General features: G+C 37.2%; 1 protein-coding gene across 1 annotated transcript in view; it reads right to left on the reverse strand.

Moving 5' to 3' along the window:
* Nucleotides 1-27,820, reverse strand: part of SMG1 (SMG1 nonsense mediated mRNA decay associated PI3K related kinase) — a 97,460-nt gene that overhangs the window by 34,191 nt on the left and 35,449 nt on the right. Inside the window, exons 10-34 of the mRNA XM_060122333.1 lie at nt 26,682-26,855; nt 24,624-24,848; nt 22,955-23,056; nt 22,072-22,341; nt 20,419-20,549; nt 19,746-19,907; nt 19,190-19,308; nt 18,634-18,721; nt 18,442-18,543; nt 17,913-18,053; nt 17,120-17,319; nt 16,526-16,722; nt 16,196-16,357; nt 14,548-14,702; nt 12,691-12,833; nt 12,339-12,540; nt 9,393-9,502; nt 8,585-8,732; nt 8,040-8,199; nt 7,085-7,205; nt 3,662-3,910; nt 3,048-3,332; nt 1,754-1,898; nt 1,152-1,290; nt 7-237 (exon numbers count right to left, since the gene is read on the reverse strand). Of these exons, the coding sequence (XP_059978316.1) occupies nt 7-237; nt 1,152-1,290; nt 1,754-1,898; nt 3,048-3,332; nt 3,662-3,910; nt 7,085-7,205; nt 8,040-8,199; nt 8,585-8,732; nt 9,393-9,502; nt 12,339-12,540; nt 12,691-12,833; nt 14,548-14,702; nt 16,196-16,357; nt 16,526-16,722; nt 17,120-17,319; nt 17,913-18,053; nt 18,442-18,543; nt 18,634-18,721; nt 19,190-19,308; nt 19,746-19,907; nt 20,419-20,549; nt 22,072-22,341; nt 22,955-23,056; nt 24,624-24,848; nt 26,682-26,855 (4,161 nt within the window). The remainder of the gene's footprint in view (nt 1-6; nt 238-1,151; nt 1,291-1,753; nt 1,899-3,047; nt 3,333-3,661; nt 3,911-7,084; nt 7,206-8,039; nt 8,200-8,584; nt 8,733-9,392; nt 9,503-12,338; nt 12,541-12,690; nt 12,834-14,547; nt 14,703-16,195; nt 16,358-16,525; nt 16,723-17,119; nt 17,320-17,912; nt 18,054-18,441; nt 18,544-18,633; nt 18,722-19,189; nt 19,309-19,745; nt 19,908-20,418; nt 20,550-22,071; nt 22,342-22,954; nt 23,057-24,623; nt 24,849-26,681; nt 26,856-27,820) is intronic.

The raw sequence follows: 27,820 nt of genomic DNA on the forward strand, positions 1-27,820 counted from the left end.
ACCTACCTGACCAGCATTGAGTTTAAGGAAGGTAAAATATGCACTGCAAGATAGTTTGTACAGGCTGAAGATTCTATCTACAACTTTCCTCCACACTTTAATAACTCCTTCTGTTGCACTTTCATCAAGTTCTGAAAGCCATGGGCAGCTTGATATTAACTGACGCCAGATAACATCAACCATGTCATCTTCCTCATTATCTTCACTTTCTGTTATCTGAAGTGTTATATCTTCATCCTGAAGAAAAATAGGGCAAAAAAAGTTGCTATTTTTGGGCACAAATTAATAAAGGGAGAAAGGTACGTGATTTTCCTAACATATGCAAGCATTTTCTCATTTATGAAAGACCAAAATACTCCACATTTAGTGTTATACATATTAAATCAATGTTACTATGCTTCTCTTTATGATATACTCACTAATGTAGCTAATGATGAAGGATATAAGCATTTAGCAAAGATCAAAGATTTCGATTTGGGGAATTTAAATGCTTCAGAGTTACAACATAATACTCTGCCTGCAGAGAATTACCTTACTCTCTCTACAGTACTGCACATGTACTTAAACACCAGCTTTGACAGACACTGATATATGCTGAAGTCTAGAGCAAGAACTAAGTCAACACAGTTTTATCTCAGCAAATAAAATGCAAACTTCTGAAGTCTACAACTAAATACTTAATAGTTATAACATTCTAGAATTCATAGAACTTTGAGAGGGGCGGGAGTAAATGCTACAGACCATCTAGTCCGCTGGTTTTCAGCTATGGCTGTATATTTAGAATCACCTAGTAAAACTTCAATAAACCCTCCCATCCCCAACACATACACAAACGTTCCATCCAGAATATGTGGAGAAGGGCTTAGACACTGGCATATTTTAAAAGCTTCCAAGCCAGTATTAAGAATTTCTGATCAGAAGAGCAATTAAAAGAGAAATCTACATAAAACAAACTTTGCCTTTTTTAACAGGACCCTAAGGAAATGACTTGATTTCTCAAGAAATCACATTCTTCTTATTAGAAAACTACTTTAACTCACTTTCATCTTATCAAAGTTTCATTTGAAACAAAACATTTAATCAAGTATATGTGATTTAGAACAGTGAACTTGACACTATTTCCCCCAAACACTGTATCATGTTTTCCTTGCCTGAATCCCCGCTGGCCGACAAACAGCCTGACCAAGAATACCATATATTCTCTCTTTTTCTTCTTCGGTTATAGTGTCTGGGAGCAGATTCTGAACTTCAGATTTTTCTCTAGGCAGCAGACGAACACCTTCTCCCTGACTATAAAAATAAAACAAATCATCAGTATTTCAGCAACCTAAACTTTGCCATGTCAGCAGAGATTTTAAATCTCTAGTTTGTGGGCTTCCCTGGTGGCGCAGTGGTTAAGAATCCGCCTGCCAATGCAGCGGACATGGGTTCAATCCCTGGTCCAGGAAGATCCCACATGCCGCAGAGCAACTAAGCCCGTGTGCCACAACTACTGAGCCTGCACTCTAGAGCCCACGAGCCACAACTACTAAGCCCATGTGCCACAATTACTGAAGCCCACGCCTAGAGCCCGTGCTGCACAACAAGAGAAGCCACTGCAATGAGAAGCCCGCTCACCGCAACCAGAGAAAGCCCACGCGCAGCAACGAAGACCCAATGCAGCCAAAAATAAATAAATAAATAAAATAAATTTATAAAAAAAAATCTCTATTTTACAATGCATTAAATAAATTACACATTTCAACATACATACCTAGCATTGTCAACCACCTTTCTGCCCCACCTGTAAGCCCAACTAGCCAACGCTGCCCAAGATTTGGCTACTTCAGGCGCCTGTACTGAAGACAGGTGATACAACTGTCCCAAAATGAAGTCAGGTTCTCCAACTCCAATATGTACTGCCGTAGTGGAGAAAAAAATAACAATGTCACATTCATAAATTTCTAATGGCATTCCCATTAACATTTTAGGATTTTACTATCTGCAAATAATAAGTTCTATAACGTTATATGGTACATAATTTGATAAAGCACACATTTGTATTATGCTTTTCTAAAAGGCTAATATGTTGAAATGAATCACTCAGCTTCCCAAGTAAGCTTAAATTATCACCCTGTAAAACACATCAATGTCTTTCATGATACTGAACTTTACGAACAGTTCAGGTGTCAGATGTGTTCTAGAATGTCTTGTATTTTGGATCTGACTGGCCATTTCCTCACAATTAGATTCAGCTTAAACATTCTGGCAAAAATGACAGATAGGTGATGAGTATACAATTTCATTCAATCAAAGATTCATGAGGTAAATATCTTTATTTCCAGTTTAGAAGTGAAGAAATCTCCTGCTATAGTGCCACTTGCCAATATGAAGATTTATAATGATCACAAGACATATCCCTTGTGAATAAAGATGGCTACAGTACATAGATTAGAATTACTTAGTAAGACCAATGTAAGTAACTACAATTCTAGGCTTCACAACAACAAAATGAACGACATGAACAAAATTCTCATGTTTCAGCAAAAAGGTTAGTTATCTCCCAATCTGTAAAACCTGGACAATGGTGCCTACCATAACAGGCACTCAAACACTGAATGAATTAACTATCCTATTTGTCGAGTACCCTTCTGTTACTAGCACTAGTGTCAGGATGTGAAACTTGAACCTTTCTGTAGTTTCTGTGCTCCACCAGTCAACGGGACCAGAGGCCACTATTCTGTAACTTTGTTGTTCCTCCTAGCATGAGGTAGAATTTTAGATATCACAGGCAGGACCTTACTGCCAGGAAAAACATCAAGGTCCATAAAAGCACCATGAACTGGGGAGGTGGGAAGTATGGCCTTGGAGGCGGAGTTCAGTGACTTCCACAGTGGCATCAGATGCTAAAGAAATGTGCTTTAGTCACTTCTGGGCAATATAATATACTAAATTTCCACAGAGACAGTTTTTGTGGCCAATTATAGCCTGCCTAACACTGTAAACTTTAAAATAGGGGGAAATAACTTCTAAAATTAATATTTTAAAGCTAATCAAACATATCCTACCTGTAGATTCGCTCTCGATCCGAGGATACTCTTCTTCCATTGTATTAACAGACGGTAGTTCAATTAGAGTGAGTATGTTTTTAGATAAAGTAGAAAGACCTGTCAAGTTCTGCTGCTGCTGAGCTCTGTAAACCTGTTTCAGCTGCCCTGAAATTTCCTTCCATTCTGCCTGGATCCATTTAGCCAATGTCAGAATTGACTTGGCAACAGCATGTTCAGCCTTGGCAGACTTGCAGAAAGATATGGCACAGGAACTCAACATCTCCATTGCGTGTGTTGACTGGCCTATAAAAAATCAAAACACCAGCCCTTAGAAGCCTTAGAAGCAAACAAATGACATTTTTTCAGGATAAAGTAATATTTTAAATTCAGTGATAACCAATGATCTCTGGAAACATTTCCTACTTTAATAAACAATAACAAAATTACCTCTTTTAAAAGCACCAAATTGCAGAGGTAAGTCAATTACACATAACTTACTCTTCAGGACTCAAATTTTCTGCAACAGTTGAAAAAAATCAACTTTTCTATCATTGCCTTACACCATACACAGTAACATTCACACACATGATTTTTATTATAGTCGCGTATTAATCATAATTCATTTTACTAACCTGCTGTATATAGCAATTTGGTTTTTTCAATGTCAAGTTCAGGCCCCCATTTTTCATCCATTTGACCTTGAGCTGATAGTTTTTTAAAATGCTGGACCAAATCCTGCGCAGTGGTGGTCTTCCCCAGCTGAACCTCACTACACTGTGCCAGCAGTCTTGTTGCAAGTGACACATTCCCCCGTTTTCTAGCAAATTTTGCTGCTGTTAGACCTAATTCCATGAGATGGCTTCTAACTGGAATTGTTTGTTCTGGAGAGAAGAAAATGTTTTATTAGTCCTTGCCTGGTCTAATCCCAGATTGCAGAGAAACATGGCCAAAAAATTTCTTCCCCAACTATTCCCTTCCCCACTACCTCCCTAAATAAAGATAATTCGTTTTTCATCATCTTTAAATCCCTAACAGCTAGCATAGTGCTTGGCATACAATAAACAATAAATGTTTGTTAAATAAATGTATACAACAGAGTAGACAAAAGTAAAAATCGTTCAGTATAAGAAATTTAACTTTTGGGCTTCCCTGGTGGCGCAGTGGTTGAGAGTCCGCCTGCCGATGCAGGGGACACGAGTTCGTGCCCCGGTCCGGGAGGATCCCGCATACCGCGGAGCGGCTGGGCCCGTGGGCCATGGCCGCTGAGCCTGCGCGTCCGGAGCCTGTGCTCCACAACGGGAGAGGCCACAGCAGTAAGAGGCCCGCGCACCGCAAAAAAAAAAAAAAAAAAAAAAAAAGAAATTTAACTTTTTAGCTTCTGAATCGTTTTAGTATAAAGAGCCTAAGCCAAGGGTGAGGAATGAGGGTAAGGCTAGACCATCCCCTCTTCTTGAGTAAGTACCCTCTGCCCTTCTACCATGCCATTCTCTCCTGGTTTACTCCTACCTTTCTGAAGAATCTTTCTCAGTCTCCTTCTCATCCACTACCCATCCATTATAACTGGTGTTCCTCGGGGTCAGTCCTAGGCTCTCTACTCTACTCTGCATACTCTCCCTGGACAATATCATCTGCTCCTGTGACTTCCATTACCATACAAATGCTGATGACTCTTGAATCTTCATCTCTAGCCCAGACCTGACATCTGAGTCCCACCTGCCTACCAGTCACCTATACTCAGGTATTTCAAAGGCACTTTAACCTGTGTTACATGGAATCCGTTTTCCACCACCCTCCAAAGCTACTTCCTTCTCTGTTTTCTCTTTCTCAGGTAAAGGCACATGATCAACTTGGCTACCTAAGCAGGTGCCTGGCAGTCATCTTAGCCTTTACTTTCAATCCTCATATCACATCTGCTTTTTTCTGTCCCTACTGCTACTACCTTGGTTACCTTTAGCAGGGACTTCAGCCTAACTGGTCCCTCTGCCCCCAGCCTTAGCCTCTTCTAATTCATTCTCCAATCTGCAACTGAACTGATCTTACACAAAGGTAAATCTGATCACTTAACTTCCCTTTCAGGCCTTCCCACTGTCCTTCCGATAAAGCCCCAACTCTGAAATTTGGCTTATGAGGCACTGATGCTTACACTGCATTCTAATCTCAATCTCATCCAGCTTCATCTCTTCCCATGCTCCCTTAGGTGAGAACTGAGAATTGAGTCATCTAAGAATCTTTTACTACTGCTGCTGGACTTCACACATGATATTTTCTCTAACTACACCAGTCTGCCTTCTTTCTCATCTCTACCCGCCCCTTGGTCTCAGCTTAAATATTACTTCCTCCCCGAGTCCTTTTCTGATTCCTAGGATTAAATCGGTGCCCTTGTTGTGCTATTTTAAGCACCATGCATGTGCACTTCCATTTAGCACACTATATTGCTGCTCCTTGCTTGATGACAATTTTCCCTGCTAGACTCCAGAATCTCTTTGGTCCTAGGAATGCAGAAAAAAGGCTTGTCTTGTTCACCATTACATCCCAACTTACAGCGCAGTACCTGGCACAAAGCACATATTTTGATAAACACTTGCTGAATAAAGAAAGAAAAGTAAGGAGGAGTGAGGTTCTGTCTCCAAATGTAACTACTGGGTTACTGACTTTTTCTTCTCAGTTCTAAAACTTATTCAATATGGGAAGGATGGGAAAGGAGATGATATTTGTATTCCTATTATATGCCATGCTCTGTGCTAGGGCTTTTATATACCTTGTCTCATTTCCTATAATCCTTACAAGAATCTCATGAGTGGGGCAACCCCCATAACTGAAAAGCAAAGCGACTCAGAAGTTTAATGACTTGCCCTAAGGTCCCTCGATTTGCAAGTGTTGGGCTTAAGATCCAAACCCAGGTCTATCTGGCACTGAGGGTCCAAGTGAGTCACAGTTGCCAGTAATCACCCTGCATATCCCAGCATTGGCTTACTTAAAATTTAATACTCAAATTTACTCGGTAACCCTAGCGACCACATTTTTGACTAATTCTACAGAATTCTGGCAACTTTTCTGTATTAGAGCGAAAAGGAAATTGCTAATATCCCTTTAATATGACATTTCTTTCTTAAATATGAGACCTATGAATATTGATACAAATACTAATTCTCTAACTATTCAATTGAAGCATTTAAAACATTCACGGTACATTGTATCTGACAAAGAATTTGAATCCAGAATATTTAAGTCTTATGACTTCATTAAAAATGGCTAAGAGTTGAACACTTATAAGATATATAATGGCCACTATTCAAATGAAAAGATGCTCAATATCATTAATCATCAGGAAAATACAAATAAAACCACAATGAGATACTATTATATTCACTCCAGTGACTAAAATTAAAGAACCACTATAGCAAGTATGTAGATGTCAGAAGGAGTGTAAAATGTACAATCACTTTATAAGAAACTGCCGAACTATTTCAAAAGTTAAACCATATGACCCAACAATTCCAATCCTAGGCATTTACTTAAGAGAAAGGCAAATATATATCCACCCAAAGACCTGTACATGAATTTCACAGCAGCTTTAGACATAATAGCCCAAATGTGAAAACAATGCAAATATCCATCAAAGGATCAACAGATAAACAAATTGTGGTATATTGATACAATGTATATTCATACGATGTATATTCATACAATGGATACTACTCAACTATACGAAGGATGGCACTACTGACACATGGAACACAGGGAACCTTAAAAAATAAAATGCTGAGCAAGAGAAGCTAGACACAGAGCATACTGTACCATTTATAAAAAAAACTTTAGTAAAGATGAGTCTAATCTATAGTGATTGGAAGCAAATCAGCAGTTGCCCAAGACAGGACAGATGGGAGAAATGACTGGCAAGAAGCATAAGGAAACCTTTGGGGGTGAGATAAGTATGCTATATCTTGACTGAATTGGTGGCTACACAGGTGAAGAAATGTCAAAAATCATGAACTATACACTCAAAATGTGTAATTATATCTCAACAAAGCCATTTTTTAAAAAAAGCTAATTACCTTTTATTTTCTCCAACAAACGACTCTGGTACATGGTATATCTTAATGCCTGCATCCACGGCCTGACATCATGCTGTTTACATGAACGCAAAGCTTCACTGAAGAGTGGGATAAGACAGTCCTGCCAGAGAAAAACCAAAACTACTTAATGTAAACAGGCTCCTTATATGACCCCACAGGTCAGCTACTTCAGATCTACTCCAGATTTATCTATTAAACGCTCCCCTTTCTTCACCGTATCTTCTAATTACAAGAGAAAACAACACGTTAAAGAGAAAAACCTATGTTTTGCCAAAAGAAAAAACTTTTTTCAGAATATTAAGTCCAATTTATCATTGTACTTATCAATAAAGCAGTCACATTTTGATAAAAAAATAAACAGCTCATTTACTATAAAGCAGAAGCTAAGTTACAGAAAAACATAAAACTACTGCTTCATAAACAGATTCTCAAAGATTATTTCCCTTGGGAAGGGCCCATCTTCGGTTAAACTTTACCCTATTTGGAAGGAAGAGGCACAGTCTCTTCTTTTCAGTCAAAATCTGAAATTTATATAATCTGGTATACATTTACGTAACCAACTCCTCTTCCAAAAAAAGGGAGGGAGGGAGGGAGGGAGGGAGGGAGGGAGGAAGGAAGGAAAGAAGGAAGGAAGCAAGGAAGGAAGGAAGGAAGGAAGGAAGGGAGGGAGGGAGGGAGGGAGGGAGGGAGGGAGAAAAAACCCTAAGCAACCAGCCATCCTTGAGATTATACATCTTAGGTTCCATCTTCCTCACATACTTCTCCAATAAAAATTTGCCTGAAAATGGAATTTTAGATTTCTGGATTTACTTACTAGCTTGTCCAAAAAATGCTACAAATGCTATTTTTAAAACGTGAAAAACAGCCTTTGTTCCACACTAATGCCTATTAATGTTCAGAAGGATATCCTGGTTAAAAATACACATATACACACCTCTGTTGAAAGTCTGCTAGAAACTGTGTTCTCCAAAGCAGAAGAGCAATACAGCTGTAAGGTACTTAGAACTGGCAGAGACTGTGAAACCGTTAAAGTAGAAAGTCTCAGTGGCCCAATAGCTATGCGGCAGGTTTGCTTCAAGTACTTCACCACGTTTCTGAAAGAAAATATTTACTGCTAATTAATAAATAAGATTTTCCAACTTGTAACCACTAAAGGGATAAGGCAGTGTGATAAGATGCTACTATACTGGCATCCAAAGTGGGGAAAGAAAAAGGAACTGCCTGCTCTTAAGTAAAATGACACAAGCAAGTCAAGATATCAATATTAGCTTTTGGGGATATAAAACTTTTAATTTTACTTAGTTTCAACCTCTGTATATTAGCAAGTGACATTCACATATCATACGACTTCTACAACTAAAATGAAGCTATCATGACTAGCGCTGCAGTGATCTGGTAACTGTCTCACCCCCACCAATCTACACACATTTACCATAAGGTACACATAATGCATATTTACCTCCTTAGGATTACACTTACTCAGTTATAGACTGCCACTTCTGGTCTTGTTCTATGTGGTTTAAAGCAGTTGCCAAACAAACAGAACTTCTCAACAACTGAACTTCAATGGACTTCTGAAGTTCCCTTGGATCTGGACTTAACATGTTAGGAAGTAGTTTTTTCATATCTACAGAAATTGAATAAGTTCCACTAAGTTAATTCGCTTTTAACAAGATACCTTGACAGTATTAAAAAACAATCACCAATGAATACCTCCTTTCATGTTTAAGTTCATATTTAAGTTCAGGCAGTTTCATATTAAGTTCAGATACTATGATTAAGCATTTCTGGTAGCTATATAAAAATACTTCACATAAAATAATACCTCAGACCTCTCAAAATGAGTTCAAAGACTCAAAAATCAGTAAGTCAACCTACCACTTAAAGGGGCAAACACTGAATTTAGCAAGTCAACGTTAACACACAAAATATTCATAATACTAACTTCAGTATTACATTTTACAAAATGCTCCAGTTGTGACAAAGAACTTAATTAATGAACCACATCAAGATGTCAAGCAAGAAAAATATTTAAACACAACTTGCACTTTTTCAAAGAAAATGGCTAGATAAATCTCTGTTACAGTAGCCTTTCTTAGTTTGCTTAATTTGAATTAAACTATTTTTTATTTGCTAAATCAAACGTAAAGGGAACAGCCCTAATTTTTTGCTTCACACTCTGCCCCAAAAAATGTACAGAAAAACTTCCAGATTTTCCACTAAAATATACTGTCAAACATTTTAAACAACTTGTTCATTAAAATAATTTTAAAATTATCTCAAATACCTATTTTTTCTTTTGATCCTCCAGCAAGTAGATTGATATTTTCTCCTGGTAACAATTCTAATTGTTCAGTACATTCAACAAACTCTCCAGATTCAAAACTGCTTAGTGATCTGTAATTAAAATATTGGTTAGCTCGTTTTACACTCTATCCAGCCTGTGGAACCATTCAAAAATACAGAACAAATTCTAGAAAAAGAAAGCAGTTATACAGAATTCCTTTGATGAAAGTTCCTTCCACGTAGGCCACCATTTTATTTTTACTTTGAAGATGTGACTACCATCTTAATTAGAGTGGCAAACTGGAAAGTCATAGCTACAGACATTCAGTTTAGCATACTCAACCCTCCATGTTTCCTTCCTCTTTTTGCAGTCTGTTATCCTTGGGGGCCCGACCAAAACACTAACAGTAGAGCTCTGCAGGGCAACTTCAACATCTAGTTCTCCCCAAGCTACCACTAAATTCCCTGCATGGCCTCACTGCTCACCTAAAGCGCAAGTCCCAGTAGGTCTCCTATTCTATTAATCTCAATCTGATATCCTACTCCTGCCTTCTTTCATTGCTGGCCTCCCTCCTCCTCTCCCTTTTCCACTGTTTCCTGGAAGCTGTTTCTCTTCTTTCAAAGAATTTTTCCTTCCCTTCTCCTCACCTTACCTGAAAATGGTACACCTCTGGAACTCCTTCCGATAGTCTGTAGCTTCAATGCCAGGATGAGGGCCTTACCCTCCTAGCAACCCACTGCTACTTCCAGATCTTGCATTCTGTTCCCATTCCTATTACAGCTGTTCTCCAACCAACATGATGATTTACAGTTTCTCAATTTCCCTCTTTTCCATTAATCTCTCATCTTTTCCCGTCCCTCTCACTATGTCACCTCCCTTACATTTCCAGCACTGAATATAGCACTGGAAATGTACATCACTTGACTGTACCTGCTTCTACCTTAATAAACCCCAAGCTTGGATCAATGCAACCACCAGCTTCTCAGGTGAGCCATAATCACTTGGCACTGATGAACTGTCTCGGTGTGGTGACCAACACACTTATCATTTCTGCCACCACAGAAAAGGCAGGTCTGCTGTGTCCCCACTATGCTCTACAATGCCCTTGCACTTTCAGCTAATGACTGACACCTCAGGAAAAAAACAAACACAGACTGTTTTCATTTTCTCTACCTTTACCCCCCAATCCACATGCACTCCCCAAACTGTATATATCCAACTTTAACTGCTTTCCTTGAGGCACAGGAAAGGTGGAGTCCAGTTAATCCTTCAATCACTCTTCTTTACCCTGCTTCTTCAACCTGTCTTCTTATGGCTCCTTCCCCAAGGCTTAAAAGAACATTTAATCTCTCCAATATTTATAATAAACACACAGTACTCTGTTCCAGCCACAGCGTTCTTTCCTTGACTTCATTACCCAATTAACCTAACTAAAACTTCATTTTCAAGTTTCTCCACCACTCCACAGTATTCAACCTGGCTGCTTCTCCTTCTCTCTCTACAAAGCTCTTCTTGCTCGAAGTCTATGAAGCTCCTGACAAGGATGACTATTCCTGTCTGGTTCTTCTGCATCTGTAACATTGCCTTCCTCAATGTCTTTGTGTTTTCTTCAGCGGCTTCTTCTCCCATCCCTTAACAAAGATGCTCAAAAGGACTCTAACCATGGCCCTCTTTCTTTTTCACTCACTCTTCTCCAGAGCATTATCTGTGGTTTGGTGGTTTATGAAGGCTCTGGAGTATAAAGAATGAAAAAGAAAGAGGACCTGTAAGTAACACCTATATACTAATGATTCCCCAAATCTCTCTCAAGCTCAGGGTTTTCACCTTAGTTCCAAATCCAATTCTTAACTGCTTACTAAAACAATCTTGTCTGCATATTTCACATACTTTAAACATACTTCATTGTTCTCTGTGTGTTCCTACTTCAATTAATAGCATCTGTTTTCCTCCCTCTGCCTTTGCCCCACAGATCAATGGTCTACATGCGTCCACACTGGCCCTTTACCTCCAGTCTCCTGACAACCCAGCAGAGTGGGCCAGTAAGTCAGATCATGCTATGCCTCTCTTACTCAAATCCCACCTAAGATTTCCTACCTTATTGGGAGTCAAAGTCTTTTTCAGAGTTCCCACCTACTTCTCTACCCTTATCTCCTATTATTCACTCTGCTCCAACCACAGTGGCTTCCCAGGCATTTCCAGAACACTCCAAGCCTATCATCCTTGCATCAGGTCTGTTTCAAGTCTGTGCTCAAATGACGTCCTGATGGCATTCCCCAACCTAGTCTGTGTGTCTCCTCCTCACTAGAAGGTCAGCTCCTCAAGGGTTAGAATTTGTGTCTGTCGTACATAGTGCTACACCCCAGTGGCTGGCACTCAGTACGTGCTCAATGCAGAAACTACCCATTAATTCATTTACTCACTACAAGCTGAGCTCCTTGACGGTGAGGACAGCTAATGACCCTTATCATCCCAGCGAAGTGTCTGGGACACAGCCTGTACTCAAATTTCGAATTAAGAGATTAATAAATGCAGAGAGGAATAAGGGAAAAACAAAAAAAGGAGTTTAATTTACAAATGTCATAAACTCTGACCTCTTTATAATAAATGTTTTTGATATATTCACACCTAGTTTAGAAACAAAGCCATCAAACATTATCCTTTCTAAAGCAGTGGCAAATTTCTCTTTATATTCATCATGATTTTAGAACAGGCTCTGAGAATCAATACCAAATGACTGTTTCAACATAGAAATCTGTCTTCCCATTGCATGAATACCCACCTCACCTCTAATGTTGGTTTTTCATTGTAGTCATTTTTAGAATGGCAGTATTATTAGAACTATAACCATCTTGCCATAGTAAATATGGACAATTTTAATATTTTTCTGCCATAAAAGAAGACTTTAAATTTACTGAAAATTTGTTTAATGGGGTAAGAAATCCTTACTTTATGTAGTTGAAATCAGCTTTTAGGTTGAGAGAAGTACTGCTGGTACTCTTTTTCAAGTCATGGATAGCATTCTGCCATTCCTGTACAGCAGTCCAATCAGCAATTGAAATGTAGCACTCACATGCTTTATTTCCCAAATAATTTATAACCTCAGGAGAAGAGTCAGTTGGTTTGGACAGCACAGTTTTTCTGGATTCACCTGAGTGAAAGTATTTCATAAAATAGAGAGAGAGAGAGACCCAAAGCGGTTATAAATATTTCAAAGAGCAAAGAAATCTAAAAATATACAGTAAGATCATGAGCACAAACTATTTGACTACAACTTTTTGTTTAAACCCTGAATGCTCACCATTCAAAGAATGTTTGGGGCTGGCACTGTTACGCCCAGCATTAGCCAATGTGAGAACAGATTTGTCGAAGCTGGAGATGCAGCAATCAACACCTGTCATGGCACACAGGTGCTCCTGGTACTCCACAGAGGCCTTTTCAAACCTTCAACACAAGTTCAAACAGTCTTATTTTTTAATTATCCACATACTTCATTTCTAAAAAAACTGGAAAGAATGAGTTAATCAATTGAGCTGAGACAATGAGTTGATTATTCTGTGTGGGGTTGAGCAGGCACAAAATTAGATCTCTTCCTCACAAAAAATGAAAATAAGTTCAAAAATCGTTAAATGTTTAAGAGACAGTATAAAATAACTAACAGAATATATCAGTATTTAATCTCAATGTGTGCAAAGACTAAATAGAAAAACAAACACAAGAAAAAAAATACATAAAGTTAACAGATCTAATGACATCATAATTTGAAACTTCTGGGCATCCGAAAAAAAAAGGGACTTCCCTGGTGGCACAGTGGTTAAGAATCTGCCTGCCAATGCAGGGGACACAGGTTGGAGCCCTGGTCGGGGAAGATCCCACATGCCGTGGAGCAACTAAACCTGTGCTCTAGAGCCCGTGAGCCACAACTACTGAGCCTGCGTGCCACAACTACTGAAGCCCGCACACCTAGAGCCCATGCTCCGCAACAAGAGAAGCCACTGCAATGAGAAGCTCGCGCACTGCAGCGAAGAGTAACCCCTGCTCACCGCAACTAGAAAAAGCCCCCACACAGCAACAAAGACCCAACACAGCCAAAAATAAAAATAAATAAATAAATTTATTTTTTAAAAAACATGAACATTAAAAACAAATTACCAATCAAGAAGTTAGCATCAATAATCTTGGTGTATAATAAAATCTCAAAGATCAATAACAAAAAACCGAGAGGCCACAAAGACATAATCTATGTTTTTAAAAATCACAAATGGTCAATAACATATGGGGAAAGTTCTATTATTAATAAAGAAATGTAAATTAAACATTTTCACTAATATGGTGGCAGGGTTCTTGTTTCTCAGTAGCCCTCTGTATTCACAAACGTGCAGGGAAGAGGTGTTACTCTACTGTTAGAGATACAAATTGGAAGCATCTTTTATGTAGGGTAAATTAGCAATAGTTTATATCATATGCCTTATGGTCTATAGCCTTTCTTCTAGTAAATCAACTTGTAGGAATGCATTCAAAGAAAATAATCACAAACAAAAGCAAAGAACTAAGTACCATGGTGCATTAAGATTAGTAAAAACGTCACAAATAACCTTGCTGTCCAACAATAAGGAACGTTAAATTATGGTGCATTCCCAAAAAAAAGAAAAAAAATGTGTTGTTAAAAATCACATCGTAGAATATTTAACACGGCAAAATATTTTTTTAAATATTGCCGAGTAGAAAAAGTAAAATCGTGAGACCAGCAGAAATACTGCTATTCTGTGAAGAGGATAAAAAACTATATATAAGAGAAAAAAGAACTAGAAAGAAGGCATATATATACACCAAAACTAACAGTTACCACTAAGAGATGGAATTATGAGTCATTCTTTTATTTTCCCTACATTTTCCAGATTTGGTAAAACTTACATAAGCATACATAGAGGCACTGAATGAGTTTACCTAGAGCAATGAGTTTGAACATTTAGTGCACAGAGCTAATGAGCAAGAACTCCGGCCATAAAGGGCAATTTGTATCAGACTCTGACATAAAAGGTTATCAATTAAGAATCAACATTAAGTGTAATTAACATTTAATTACAATGTTAGTCAGTAATACAAAAAAATTTAACATAGAGAAATCCTATCACCCATTTCCTTCCTTCCAACTTACCTCCCTTCAGCCTGTTGGGCCACTGAATTAATCCAGAGAAGATTTTTTCCAATGACCGAAGATGACCAGGCAGCAATTCCCTGTATAGCTTCAGGACAATGAAGTTCACACAGTGCTTCTACCACCATCATGATAGTTACTTCCAATTCATTCCCCTGAGAGTGGCATTCAGAAAAATCAATCACAGACCTCAATACCTTCAAAATTCAAATCTCTACTAAATTTACAACTACCGATCACAATCTAAAGCCTGAAGTCAAATTTATTTAACAATTATTTTTACAACAATGAAACTGCATTATTGGAATTACCTAAAATGTTACATATAATGTAGATACAAACGGCGCTGGTGGTGATGGTCCTTAATAGCACATGCGCGTCAGTCTTTACAAAACAAACTTACTTAAACATTTAAACTGTGGCATCTTTGGGAGTAACACGTGAGGTAAATATAAAACAAAAATTAAATAACCATGAATTAAAGAATGCTTAATTTTATGTCTTTGAATATTGCCTACTGACATTACTTAACTAGTAAACGTGCAATTTTTGGATTCCACTTATTTAGTGACCCTACTTATTAGCCAGCACATTTCCCTACATTATAATTATTAGTACATTATTCCCTACATTATAATTATTAGTACTATACTTTTACATCTATAATAAAATTATTACTCTCTTATACTTAATCATTATATATTATTATAAAAATTCTTTCTTCTATACACACATTTCTTAGAATTACCTTTAAAGTTCTAACCCTTAAGCATAAGTAATGAATATTTTCATTCTAAGTAAAAAATATGAATAGGTGACCCTGGAAGTTACTGCCTGTATAAAAATACTGGAACAACAGCTTTAAAAATGAATAGAACCGGGCTTCCCTGGTGGCGCAGTGGTTGGGAATCCGCCTGCCAACGCAGGGTACACGGGTTCAAGCCCTGGTCCGGGAGGATCCTGCATGCTGTGGAGCAGCTAAGCCCATATGCTACAGCTGCTGAGCCTGCACTCTGGAGCCCACGAGCCACAACTACTGAAGCCCACGTGCCTAGAGCCCATGCTCAGCAACAGGAGAGGCCACCACAGCGAAGAGTGGCCCCCGCTCTCAGCAACTAGAGAGGACCTGCATACAGCAGAGAGGACCTGCATACAGCAGCGAAGACCCAATGCAGCCAAAAATTAAATAAATGAATAAATATATTTTTTTAAAAGTTCATTAAAAAAAAATGGGGGCTTCCCCGGTGGCACAGTGGTTGAGAATCGGCCTGCCAATGCAAGGGACACGGGTTCGAGCCCTGGTCTGGGAAGATCCCACATGCCACGGAGCAACTGGACCCATGAGCCACAACTACTGAGCCTGTCCATCTGGAGCATGTGCTCCGCAGCAAGAGAGGCCGCAACAGTTAGAGGCCCGCGCACTGCAATGGAGAGTGGCCCCCGCTCGCCGCAACTAGAGAAAGCCCTCGCACAGAAACGAAGATCCAACAGAACCAAAAATAATAAATAACTAAATAAATTTATATTTTAAAAAAATGAATAGAAACTTTAACTTCTTTTATCCATAGATTAGATCATAGCAAAGGAATTAAGCCCAAATTTTTCTAATTAACAGATTTAATTAACTCCACACACACACCCACTTTACCTGAGATGAATTTGTCTTCATTTCTGTAAGCAAGTCGAAGCCATGTCTCACTGTCACAGCAGGCTGTCCTGCCAACAATCCAACCCTCATGATGGAGAGTCGGATCCGAGTCAGCCAGTCTTGACAAGTTTGGCGATTAGTATAGAAAAAAGTCCTAATGACCTTTAGACGAGAAAGAAGAGCTCAGGACTGGTTCAAATTACAGGCAGAGATGTCTCAAATACACATAAAGCATATACATAGGTCCACTGCGATTTCAGCTCTGCATGCACGCACTGCCAGGTTTGACCACGAAACTGACCAAGCAACATTCAGCCCACTGAAACCAACCTTGGGAGGTGATGTTAATGCATTGGCACATCCCTCATATGCATTATACATTAACTTCTCCAGGTTTTCCAGATACTGCAGAAGAAGCACAAGTCTAAGCTGGTTGCTACTGTGGCCTTCATCATTGTCTGCAGTTGTCCACTGACTAACATCTTGATCGGGGTTTAATGTGTGAGCTGCAAGACTTCTAATGATACCTAAAACCAAAAACAGCATTCCAAATTTAAAAGGAATCTTCAAAGATTCTAGAAGTTCTTAGAGATAATTTCACAAATTCACATTTATCAAGTATCCTCTGTATATTCATCATTTAAAAACAAAAGTCCCAACAAGATCTTTTCATTTTTAGAGGAAAAAAAATCTTCTCCACACAAATCCCCTAAATTTGTGAACAAAAACACATACAACATGATTATTTAATAAAAGTTTACTCTAACAAACATATCTAAAAGATTAACTGATAAAGTACTAAAGAAAAAAATCGTATACTCTCAAATTTTTGCTTTAACAAGATAAGAAATCCATTATTTCTTAATGTAAGCTTGAAAGTATTTACATTACAAAGTTTGAAACAATGCAGAGTCAATTAATTACCTTCAATTGTCTGGAAGGTATCCTGAGCTCTGCCCAGTGGGGTTCTCAACTTAGAAAGGACAGTGAACTGTGCTGCTTCCCAAATAGCCCACTGCCAAAGGACAGCATCTGTCTTTAGTAGATTGCGGGGAATTGTTGATTGGTCACGTTTATCCAGTCTCTGGCAGCTATAGAACAATCTCTCTAACCAATTGTCCTTCCTGGGAAAAGCAGTTTCATATTTAACAGACAATGATAACTTCGTTAAAATAAAAAAAAAAAGACAAAAACAAAAAACAAACTGCAAGGGAAATGGGAGTAGGGGACTACAATCTTCCCCACTTGAAAAAGGCAAACATGTAAAATTGGGAAGCATTATGTCCCCACCTCTCATTTTAAAGAGGTCTTTTAGAGCTGAAATAGGATGGGGTATGGTATAGACAGATTATTAGGGCAAAAGGCTCATGACAATTTGGCTATCAGGATAAAACATTCATTGCAACTAAAAATCTCCAGAATGCCTACGCCCCCAGGCCCCTCCGCAAAGCACTGATGACTAGGTCAGATCAGTTAATTGTCAACTACATTTCACCATCACTGTCAGTTGCAAAGCCCATTTTTATTTCTTCAGATGCCATCTTCAAAGCAATTCCTCCTACTACTGAAAACTTAAAACAACCCATTTGAGAAGAATATTACTTTCTACTCTGCCACCCCTGACGTATTTTCTCCTCAAAACTGGGCACAGGGTTAAGACATTCATGTATATTTAAATTACTTTTCCCAGATGAAAGAGTCAAAGAAATAATCTTACCCTGTTCTATGAGAGTTCCCATACAAAATAAAACTAATAACATCAGAGAAATCTTGTGGGTGGAATGTGTTACTTGGCGCTTTACTCATGTGACTTCTTAATGCTAAAGAAATTTCTTGAATTTCTGTGTGGTTGTTATTGCTGTAGACAGAAAATAAAGTCATTGTTATGCAAAATGTTTTCGTTAAAAAGTTAGTTCATACTGGAAATGAATCATTTCCCTGCCAACTAAATTTGAAAGTAAAAACTGATAAAATTAAGACTTAAAAAATACATACAGAAATGTTACAACTTTGAAATTTAAGGTTCTTAAAGCACCAAAATTGACCTAATTTAAAACTATAAAAGAATACAATTTACGAATAATAACTACTGAGAAAAATATTTTGACATTATAAGTATTATTCTGTAGCAATTATCATCTCTTCAGTCACTGAGAAGTGCCATACAAGATGTGATATTAATTCACTAACAGGCAACTTGTCTTTTCCTGAACTAAACATTGTGGGATGTCTTTGCACCAACATACCTCAAGACAACATCTAAAGGAATTGACTTCAATAGCTTTCCAAATGCTTGTCGAATACGAGTTCCACTATGGACTAGTTGAACACGGCAAACATCAACACACCTACAAAAAAATGAAATAGATAATAGAAGTGTGGAATATTTCCAAGGATCAAAAGGGCCAGGGTCAAAATATTGGATCTTTAATCCATACCTCTGTAAAAGATCGTCTGGTAATGAAGAGGACAAAGCATGTAGACTGCTGCATGCTTGTAGACAGATATTCACATCTTCGACAAGAGCTATTAAAAATTTAAAGACACTTTCAGCTTGCCAGAAGAAATTATATGCCACTATGTCATAATTTTCTGAATCCATTCATTTCAATAAACAATGAGTGCCTACTATGGATGAGGGGCTGCTCCTGCCTGGAACCATCACTGGCAGTAACATTTGGGAAAATGATACTCTCAACAAAACCCACTCAGGGTGACTAGTCTTAACCCAAATCTTTCTCTGAAGGAAACTTTAAAAGTACATGGAATGCATAAACAATCACATAAGCTTAAAAATGTGACAATCACTTAAAAACAACTTGTTTTTCACATATTAAGAATGGCAAAAAAATTAAGACAGATTATGCATTTGTCATTAAAATGGGGATGATACATCTCCAGTCATGAAAAGCACTCAAGTGACTATCTTTCTGCCATTAACAAAGATCTCTTTTAAGCACTGATTAACAAAATTAAATAATCTCAGATTCTTACTGTTGGCTAAAAGGCCTTTGCAAAATTTATGGAAAGATGGAAGAGAGAATAAAGGTGCGTATGTTTCAGACTTCCTCATTAAAACAGCCACTTCCAAAGCCCAGGTCATTAATAGTTTCCTGAAACACAAAATATACAGTTGATTTCACATTAAAAAAAAATAGAAAAACACCTTGAAAAACCTATTCTTTTTACATTAGTTTTCTTTTGGTCTTTTAAATACCTCAAGCGATAAGAAACAAATATTAAAACTAGAGAAATTCCTTTGCCAAAACTGTCTTTTAAGAAAATCTCCCCAAACTAGCATAAATTGTAGCAAAAAATATTTTTAAATCTCTATAAATACATTCATCTATAAAATATTGCAGGAGGGCGAGGTTTCATGTAATTCTTTCAGGAAAGAACAAGAAATTCTAGATTAAATAATAAAACAAAAATTTAAAGTGTTTCATAATGAAGAAGTTGCTCTACCCATTCAAATGACAGTCATTTCTTTTTCTCAAATTATGAAGCCAAATTAACAAAAGTTAGAAACAATATTATAAGTATTAGTTACCTTGTGTCCTGGTTAAGATTATCTTTCTTAAGCAATATTCCCAGGAGATTTAATATAATTGAGAAATGTTTTTTTGTAGCTGTAGTTACAGTACTAATCACCGCTCCATCAAACAAGGATGGGGACGAGGAACTAAGACTACTAGATATAAAGTGGTCATGCCTGGAAGACAAAATTTGGATCATCTTTTCATCTCTCATTTTTAAAAAAAAGGCAATTCCAAAGTTAAGTCAATACACATTTTAAAAAATGTACTCTAGGGACTTCCTTGGTGGCGCAGTGGTTAAGAATCCGCCTGCCAATGCAGGGGACATGGTTCAATCCCTGGTCGGGGAAGATCCCACATGCCACAGAGCAACTAAGCCCTTGCGCCACAACTACTGAGCCTGCGCTCCAGAGCCTGCGAGCCACAACTACTGAGCCCGAGTGCCACAACTTCTGAAGCCCGTGCTCCGCAACAAGAGAAGCCACCGCAATGAGAAGCCCACTCACAACGAAGAATGGCTCCCGCTCGCCACTAGAGAAAGCCTGCACACAGCAATGAAGACCCAACACAGCCGAAAATAAATAAATTTATAAAATAAATTATAAAATAAATGTATACTCTAAAGGACCCATGTTCCCTTTAAAAAAAAAATTTTTTTTTCTTAAGAAGTATATGTAAATACATTACCTGGTACAATGAGAATACAATGTGTAGAGCACTGCGTACTGAATGGCAGGGAAGTGAACAGCCAGGTCGCCATGCACAATCATCAGATTCTTACTAAGGAGTGCAAAGACAGTTGGAGACAGCGCCCACATCTGATGACATACAAAAGAAAGTAAACGTATGGCTCCTCCAAGACATACAAGAGCATACAAAAAGTTTATCCTTCAAAATATGTCTACACATTTTTAAAAATTAAAATTGACAGATTTAAATTTGGAAACAAGCTAGTACACTAAACCTGGGATCAACAAATACTTCTTGTGAAGATGAGAGTAAATATCTCAGCCTTTGCAGGCCACATGACACCTCTGGTACAATGTCCAACTCCTCAACTCTGCCACTGCAGAGAGAAAAGTTACAGACAAAAAAACAGGAATAAAAGTGGCTATGTTCCAATAAAAATTCTTTACAAAAAGATGTGATGCTTGGTGATGGTTGCAAAATTCTGTGAGTATACTAAAAGTCACTGAATTGCATACTTTAAATGAGTGTTATAATGTATGTGAATTATATCTCAATATTTTTTTAAAAAAAGAAAGAAAAAAAAAACATGTAGTGGGCTAGATTTGGTCCATGGACTGTAATTTGCTGATCCTTCGTCTAAACAAAGCCCTTGCACCCTTCAGTGTAGTAGATCGTATTTCCTCAGTTTTCCATGTACTTCAAATGGCAAGTTGCCCTGTCCAGTGAGAAAAAAGGCACACGCTGCCACTCTAAGTCTTTTCCATCCTTCCCTTTCTTTCCATTGCTAAGATACTCCTTTCCATCTGACTGCCCGGTCCCGACTCCCTCTCGTTTCCAGAGTGCAGGATGTAAACCTCAAATCTGAGCACAATGTGAATTTCTCAACAACCAAATTTTAGAATGCAAAGAATGGAAGAGTCTACCGCAGCCTAGCAGTGAGGGAAAGAGCAGCTATGGAGGGACACAGGGCAATCTGATCTAACAATATGGAAAGCATGCAAATATAAACATCAAATCTTGACTCTTCCCTCCCTTCTCTCTTAGACTACATTATCCCCTTAATAATATCCCATTACTTTTCATTATAAATCATGTTTTTCAATCCTGCAAGGTCCACTAGGAGGGAGAAATATACTAACCACAGCAATAATTATAAATGAAAAGCATGGTCACTTCAAATTTCTTACAGGAAATCTTTATTCTTTTTCCGAAAGAATATATGAATGTTCCTAGAGAAAAGTAGTTAGTCAAAAAATGAGGACCATATGGAAGCACTAACTCTAGTGGGAAGAAGGAAAAGAGTACCAGGGGAAGAAGGGGTTGCATATTAAAAGAACTATACAAACTTGCCCTGTGGAAAATGTTGACAATTTTTCTAAAAGCATGCTAGAGTAAATAGGAGAAAGCATTAAAATGCATTTTGTAAAAAATAGAACAAATATAAAACACTTATCAAGGAAAGCAAGAGCTAAACATAATGGCAAGAAAATATTCCTGTCCATTTTAATTATCCAGGCACGTCCAAAATACGGCGTTTGATCTATGTGATTCTGTAGACACACTGCCTTGATAGGTAAATGAAATATGTAAACATGCAATAAGAAGAGGCTGAAATGGGATAAAACAAAGACATTACAAGTAAATACTCACCCCAATCAGTGAGTTTTTAGCATTTCCAATTGTAGTCAGAGCACTGAGGTCAAATATAACTACAAATTTTGCATTGTCTACATTGAATACGTGATTCTTAAAAGCCTCATGTTTTATTTCGGAACAGGCATCAGGAAGTTGTAGACTATGCAACAGGTTGTTTAGGGCACAAGTCATTTCTCCCAAAATTAATTTATAGGCAGTCTCCAGAACAGGAATATTCTTCAGGCTGAGCACTGCTTGATAAACAGCATGGGCTACAGCAACAACCTTAAAATAAGAATTCAGGAAAGTGATAATTAAATGGAAAGTATATTACTATCTGCATAATGGTGGTGCACATCAGTTTAAGACTGATAAATTTACTGTCCAAAACACCAAAGACCTTAATTTTTAAAAAAGCAATTTAGGAAACCTACATAGTATCAGTAAGCATTTTAAAATCTATAAAGCTTTATTTAAAAAAGGGTCCTCTAAATTAAAAATGACACTGTGAAATTTCTTAAAAGTCCTTTTTTTTTTTTCAAGCCAGTATCAAAACACATACAAACACCATTTTATTAAGATAAGTTTTCCTACATCTACTTAGAAAGTCTATAGTGGCTTTGACTGGGAGTCGGTTAAGAAGCTAACAATGAAGTATTATTTACAACATACACATCACATTTTAATAAAACAAATTTAATAAAATCTGAAAAAACTACCTGCATATCACTGATCAAAGTATACAGTATGAAAATCAAATATTAAGTGAATCATTATAATTTCTATATTCTAAATCAAATATTTATCATTTCGATTTCATTTATGTAGCCTACTAAGGAACAGGAGTCAAACCCTTCAATGACCTAAGTTTATCAAGTCTGATCAATGAATCACTTACCTCTTTTTCTTTATGATAACGCAAAAATAGTAGTTTAGATGATGGTATAAATAGTTTTTCTACAAATGATGATGGCAGTTTTGTATTTATCTGTTCAACAATCTAAAAGAATAAAATAAGAAATGAGCTATCAATTCACAAAAGAACATGGAGGAATCTTAAATGCATATTTCTAAGGGAAAAAAAAAACAATATGAAAAGGCTGCATACTGTATGATTCTAACTATATGACACTCTGGAAAAGGCAAAACTATAGGGGCTTCCCTGGTGGCGCAGTGGTTAAGAATCCACCTGCCAGTGCAGGGGACGTGGGTTCGAGCCCTGGTCCGGGAAGATGCCGCCGAGCAACTAAGCCCGTGCACCACAACTACTGAGCCTGCACTCTAGAGCCCACGAGTCACAACTATTGAGCCCACGTGCCACAACTACTGAAGCCCGCGTGCCTAGAGTCCATGCTCCACAACAAGACAAGCCACCACAATGAGAAGCCCGCGCACAGCAACGAAGACCCAGTGCAGCCAAAAATAAATAAATTAAACCAAACAAACAAACAAACAAAAACTATAGAGACAGTAAAAAGATCAGTGGTTGCCAGCCAGAAGAGGGGAGAGAATAGGTGGAACACAAGGGATTTTTAGGGCACTGAAACCCTTCTGCATGATACTGTAATGGTGAATACATGGCATTATACATTTGTAAAACCCACAGAATGTGCAATACAGAGAGTGAACCCTAAAGTCAACTATGGACTTTAATTAATAATGATGTCTCAATTTGGCTCATCAGTTGTAATAAAAGTACCACACTAAAACTAAAGATATTAGTAACAGAGGAAACTATTGGGGGAACAGGTTATATGGGAACTTTGTACATTCTGCTTAATTTTTCTGTAAACCTAAAAACTGCTCTGAAAATTAATCTATTAAAGAAAAAAGTAATATATCTAAGCTATATGTTTAGGCCTTAACATTGTGACATTAAAACGTTTAGATACCGAAATAGTATACATGTATTTACACTTAAACATGGGTTTTTTTTCACATTGGCAAAGGGAAGTGTAACTATGGCAGAAATGTTTAGCAGAATGTCATCTAGAATTTGCTTTGAAATAATCCAGTTGGGAATGCAGGGATGGCAAGGAGGAGGCAGAGCGTAGGAGGCCTAGATGAAACCAGATGGGCCATGTGCTTCTAATTATAGAAACTGAGTATTAAGTATGCAGAGATTCATTATACTACTCTACTTTTTTTTAATATACTTCAAAAGGTCCATAATGAAAGGCGGAGAGAGGGGGGATATTTATGATTAAGAAAATAATAAAAACTATCAAAGAAGTTTTCATGTTTCAGAAACAAAACAACAGGGTCTTTCAAAATAGCTATCAAGTACCTTCTCTACACAGTATTTATCAGGAGTGCTAGATAGTCTCATGTGAAGGATGATATTTCATCGAAATAAAGGATATTTCATCAAAAAAAAAGTACAGCTACACTGAGATGAGCTCTCAAATACTAAAAGTACACAGATACTAGAGCAAAAACAAACTAGATTATATAGATAAGACTGATTAATGCAAAAAAACACAAACAAACAAGGGCTTAACTTCTTCCGCATCAATTTAAATTTAAGGGCCTGAATAAACATATTAAACAAAAAAGAATTCACATACCAATGTGAGTAAATTCAAGACTGAGATGATATAATCTGTACCACAAGTCCGGCAATTCTCCAGTTGATCTAATCCATATGTAATAACCATGTCACAATGTATAGTCATGCTAGGATCCAAGCTGCCGAGCAAAACACCAACACACTCATTAGCAGCTGTCAACACAGCCTCAGAAAAAAACACCTGGTTTGCAGCCGTCACACATCTCATTACTCTGTACAGAACCTGCAATGGGGAAAACAAGCAGCTTTAAAAAAAACTCATATTCTTCCACAGAGCAAGAAATATTTTCTATTTAATGCAGTTTCTATTGAAAATTAACTGCCTGCCTTGTCAGTAGTCTCTTAATATTCTAGTTCTCAGTGGCTGAATAATAATAAGGTATCTCTGGTACAACACACAAAAAGGATATTGCCTAAGTATTCTAAAGTACTATTGTGAGAGGAATGGAATTTGCCATACTCTATTTCCCTTATACCCAATTCTTATCCCCCCACCAAAGTCACTAAATGGTTGAAGTTCAGAATCTTCATAATAATCATGAAATACACCAGAACTTAGAACAGTAACAGTATTAACAACATGGGAATAACCTGCCGTGAGAATAACTTTCCGTAATCTAGCACTTGGACTTTTAATCAATCTTTTAAAACTAAATATCCAAGATAGCTTTAGCTTATGAAAGTTCATGTACTGATGGTCTCTATGTAAAGATAAATATAAACATTCTCATTCATAACATATAATACCTATTTGAGGATTATGAAAATCTTATCATTTCCAGCCCCAAAAAACCCCAGTAAACTATAGTAGTCAATGTACTACATTTCTAATAAAAATAACTTAGGAAAAAACAAGTACAGAAAAACAGACACAGAAAAGATTGATACAGAAAAATATTTCTCAAATTTTTCTGTAATATTCAACAACCACTACATATAGGGGTTTTTTGTAAACCTGCATATAGATTTAAAAGGCCTAAAAGACCATTTTTGGCAAGGACCTAAAAGACCTTCATAAAAGAGTACATTTAATATAGAACTATCCTGGAAAATGATACATTCCTGTCCTTTTGTTTTATAGATATAAATAAATAGATATAATAAACTGCTTTTATTTCAACACTGACAAAGTCATCAACCACCCATCTTTCAGACAGTAAAAATAAAAATATTAAACCACTTGGATCAGTTTCAAAATATTAACATATTAACATGCTGGTTTTAATTATCTTCAGGACATTTCTGCTCAAATACACAATTAACTTACCAAGAATTACATATATATATAATTAATGTCCTATTTTATCTAGCAAAGTGTTCAACGGAAGTAAATGCTCATAAAAGCTAGAATTTTACACTAGCAGTAAAATTTTAATCATTTAGGTTAAATCTTTTATGACTATCACACAGGTTTCTTCTCCCTTCTTATTCAAGCAGAATATAATGATGGGGGTTCATTTCTCACATTCATTACACTGAACCACTCACTGGACTGTAATACAGTGCAGCTGATGTCTGGGGCTGCTGAAATGTGGCAATCTAGCTACCTCTTATAATTGGTCTCAGGCTATTACATAGTTTAAGTTCTTATATCTTTACATCCTTTGATGTTAGGCTATCAAGTTGTTTCATCCTCTCATGCTTAAGAGAAAATTACTTTTCGAGGCCTTCCCTGTTAAGAGTTATTCTTAGTATGTTGAAAAACTAAAAGGAGACACAATAATTTTAAAGCAAAACTCAGTATTATTAAAAAACTAAAGAATAAGATTTTAAAATTCATATTAAAAACAAGAATAAATGAACCTACAGAGAATCTCCTAAAAGAAAAGTTCATAGGCATTTAAAAATTCAGAGTGGACTTTTTTTCATCAGGTTGGGGGGTGAGGGGAGTGAGATATAGAATTCCCTACTTTTCTGGCCATTTAAGAAAGTGACCAGACACCTACACACATGCTAAACAAATGAGGGATTAATAACATAGCTCACTAGGTAAACAGAAGCATTTAAAAGAAAAGGCAATTTTTGCTGAATGATACTAAAGACTACTAAAACTTACATCTGTTACGTATGCCTCAGTAATTGGAGGACCCCGAATTGGGCTGAAACGTTCCCCAATGCTCCTCACCACAGTACTGAATACCCGGAGAAGCGCTGCCAACTTTGGTAAGGACACGGATGGAGGTGGAACATCTTCATCCACTGACTCCCCAGAGGCCACATGGCTGAGGTCCTAGATGTGAATTCAACAGCATTCTTATTTAAGTAAGACATTGTTTAAAAAACAAAAAACAACTCCCAATTTTTAAATCAATTAGCTTTATAATACATTTTTACAAATAAGGAGGAATTTCGGCTTATGAGAAAAGGAAACATGAATCTAAGTATAAAAGTAGATTTTGCTTCTCTAATTATTTAAATAAGCAAATATTAACCTCAATAGATTCTTTGAGCCACTCAAGTCAACAGTATACTAAGCCAATATTATTCACATGAAGAACAAGGGGGGTTGGGGGAGTTTAGAGGAGGTTGGTTTAAAAAATTATAAGACCTTAGAAGACCTAGCCTACAGATTTATAAGCTAGCTGAGGAAATTAGACATACTCAAAGGAAAAGATTAGCAAAAAACGGGGTACTACAACCAACATATACCTACACATAATTAAGCACCAAAATAATCAAAGAGAATTCAATCTTACGGATAGCAAAGGGAAGTCTCTACAAACTAGAATGGGTGGCTTATCAGAAGCAGATCAGCTTTAAAGGTGTGCTAGGAACCAAGACATCCTAGGCATAGGGGTAAAGAAACATGTGGAAGCAAAATATTCCCTCACTTTTCTCTGAAAGGGAGCAGATAGATTGGTAGAGTTAAAAGTAGTGAAGTAACTGTTTGCTAGAAGTAGCAAAAGTATAAAGAAAAGATGAAGCTAAATCTTTACGGAAGCCTTGACCACCAAACAAGAATCTTGGTAATTACCAACTGAGTAGGGAAGAAACACTAAGATGGCAGGTTTAAGTCAGGACAGTGGCCAGGAAATCCAAGAACCAATAATAGACACTTCAACAGCAGTATTAAAGGTACCATACTCAAAGGTGGCTGAAGCCAAGCCTTGTCCTCCGAAGCATGATCCAAGATTGCCAATAGAAGTAAGAGAAAAAAGCCTTTAGGGGCTTTTATACAATATCAATTCACCTTTT

The sequence above is a fragment of the Lagenorhynchus albirostris genome, chromosome 15 (genome assembly GCF_949774975.1).
Source record: "Lagenorhynchus albirostris chromosome 15, mLagAlb1.1, whole genome shotgun sequence".
Classification (NCBI taxonomy): domain Eukaryota; kingdom Metazoa; phylum Chordata; class Mammalia; order Artiodactyla; family Delphinidae; genus Lagenorhynchus; species Lagenorhynchus albirostris.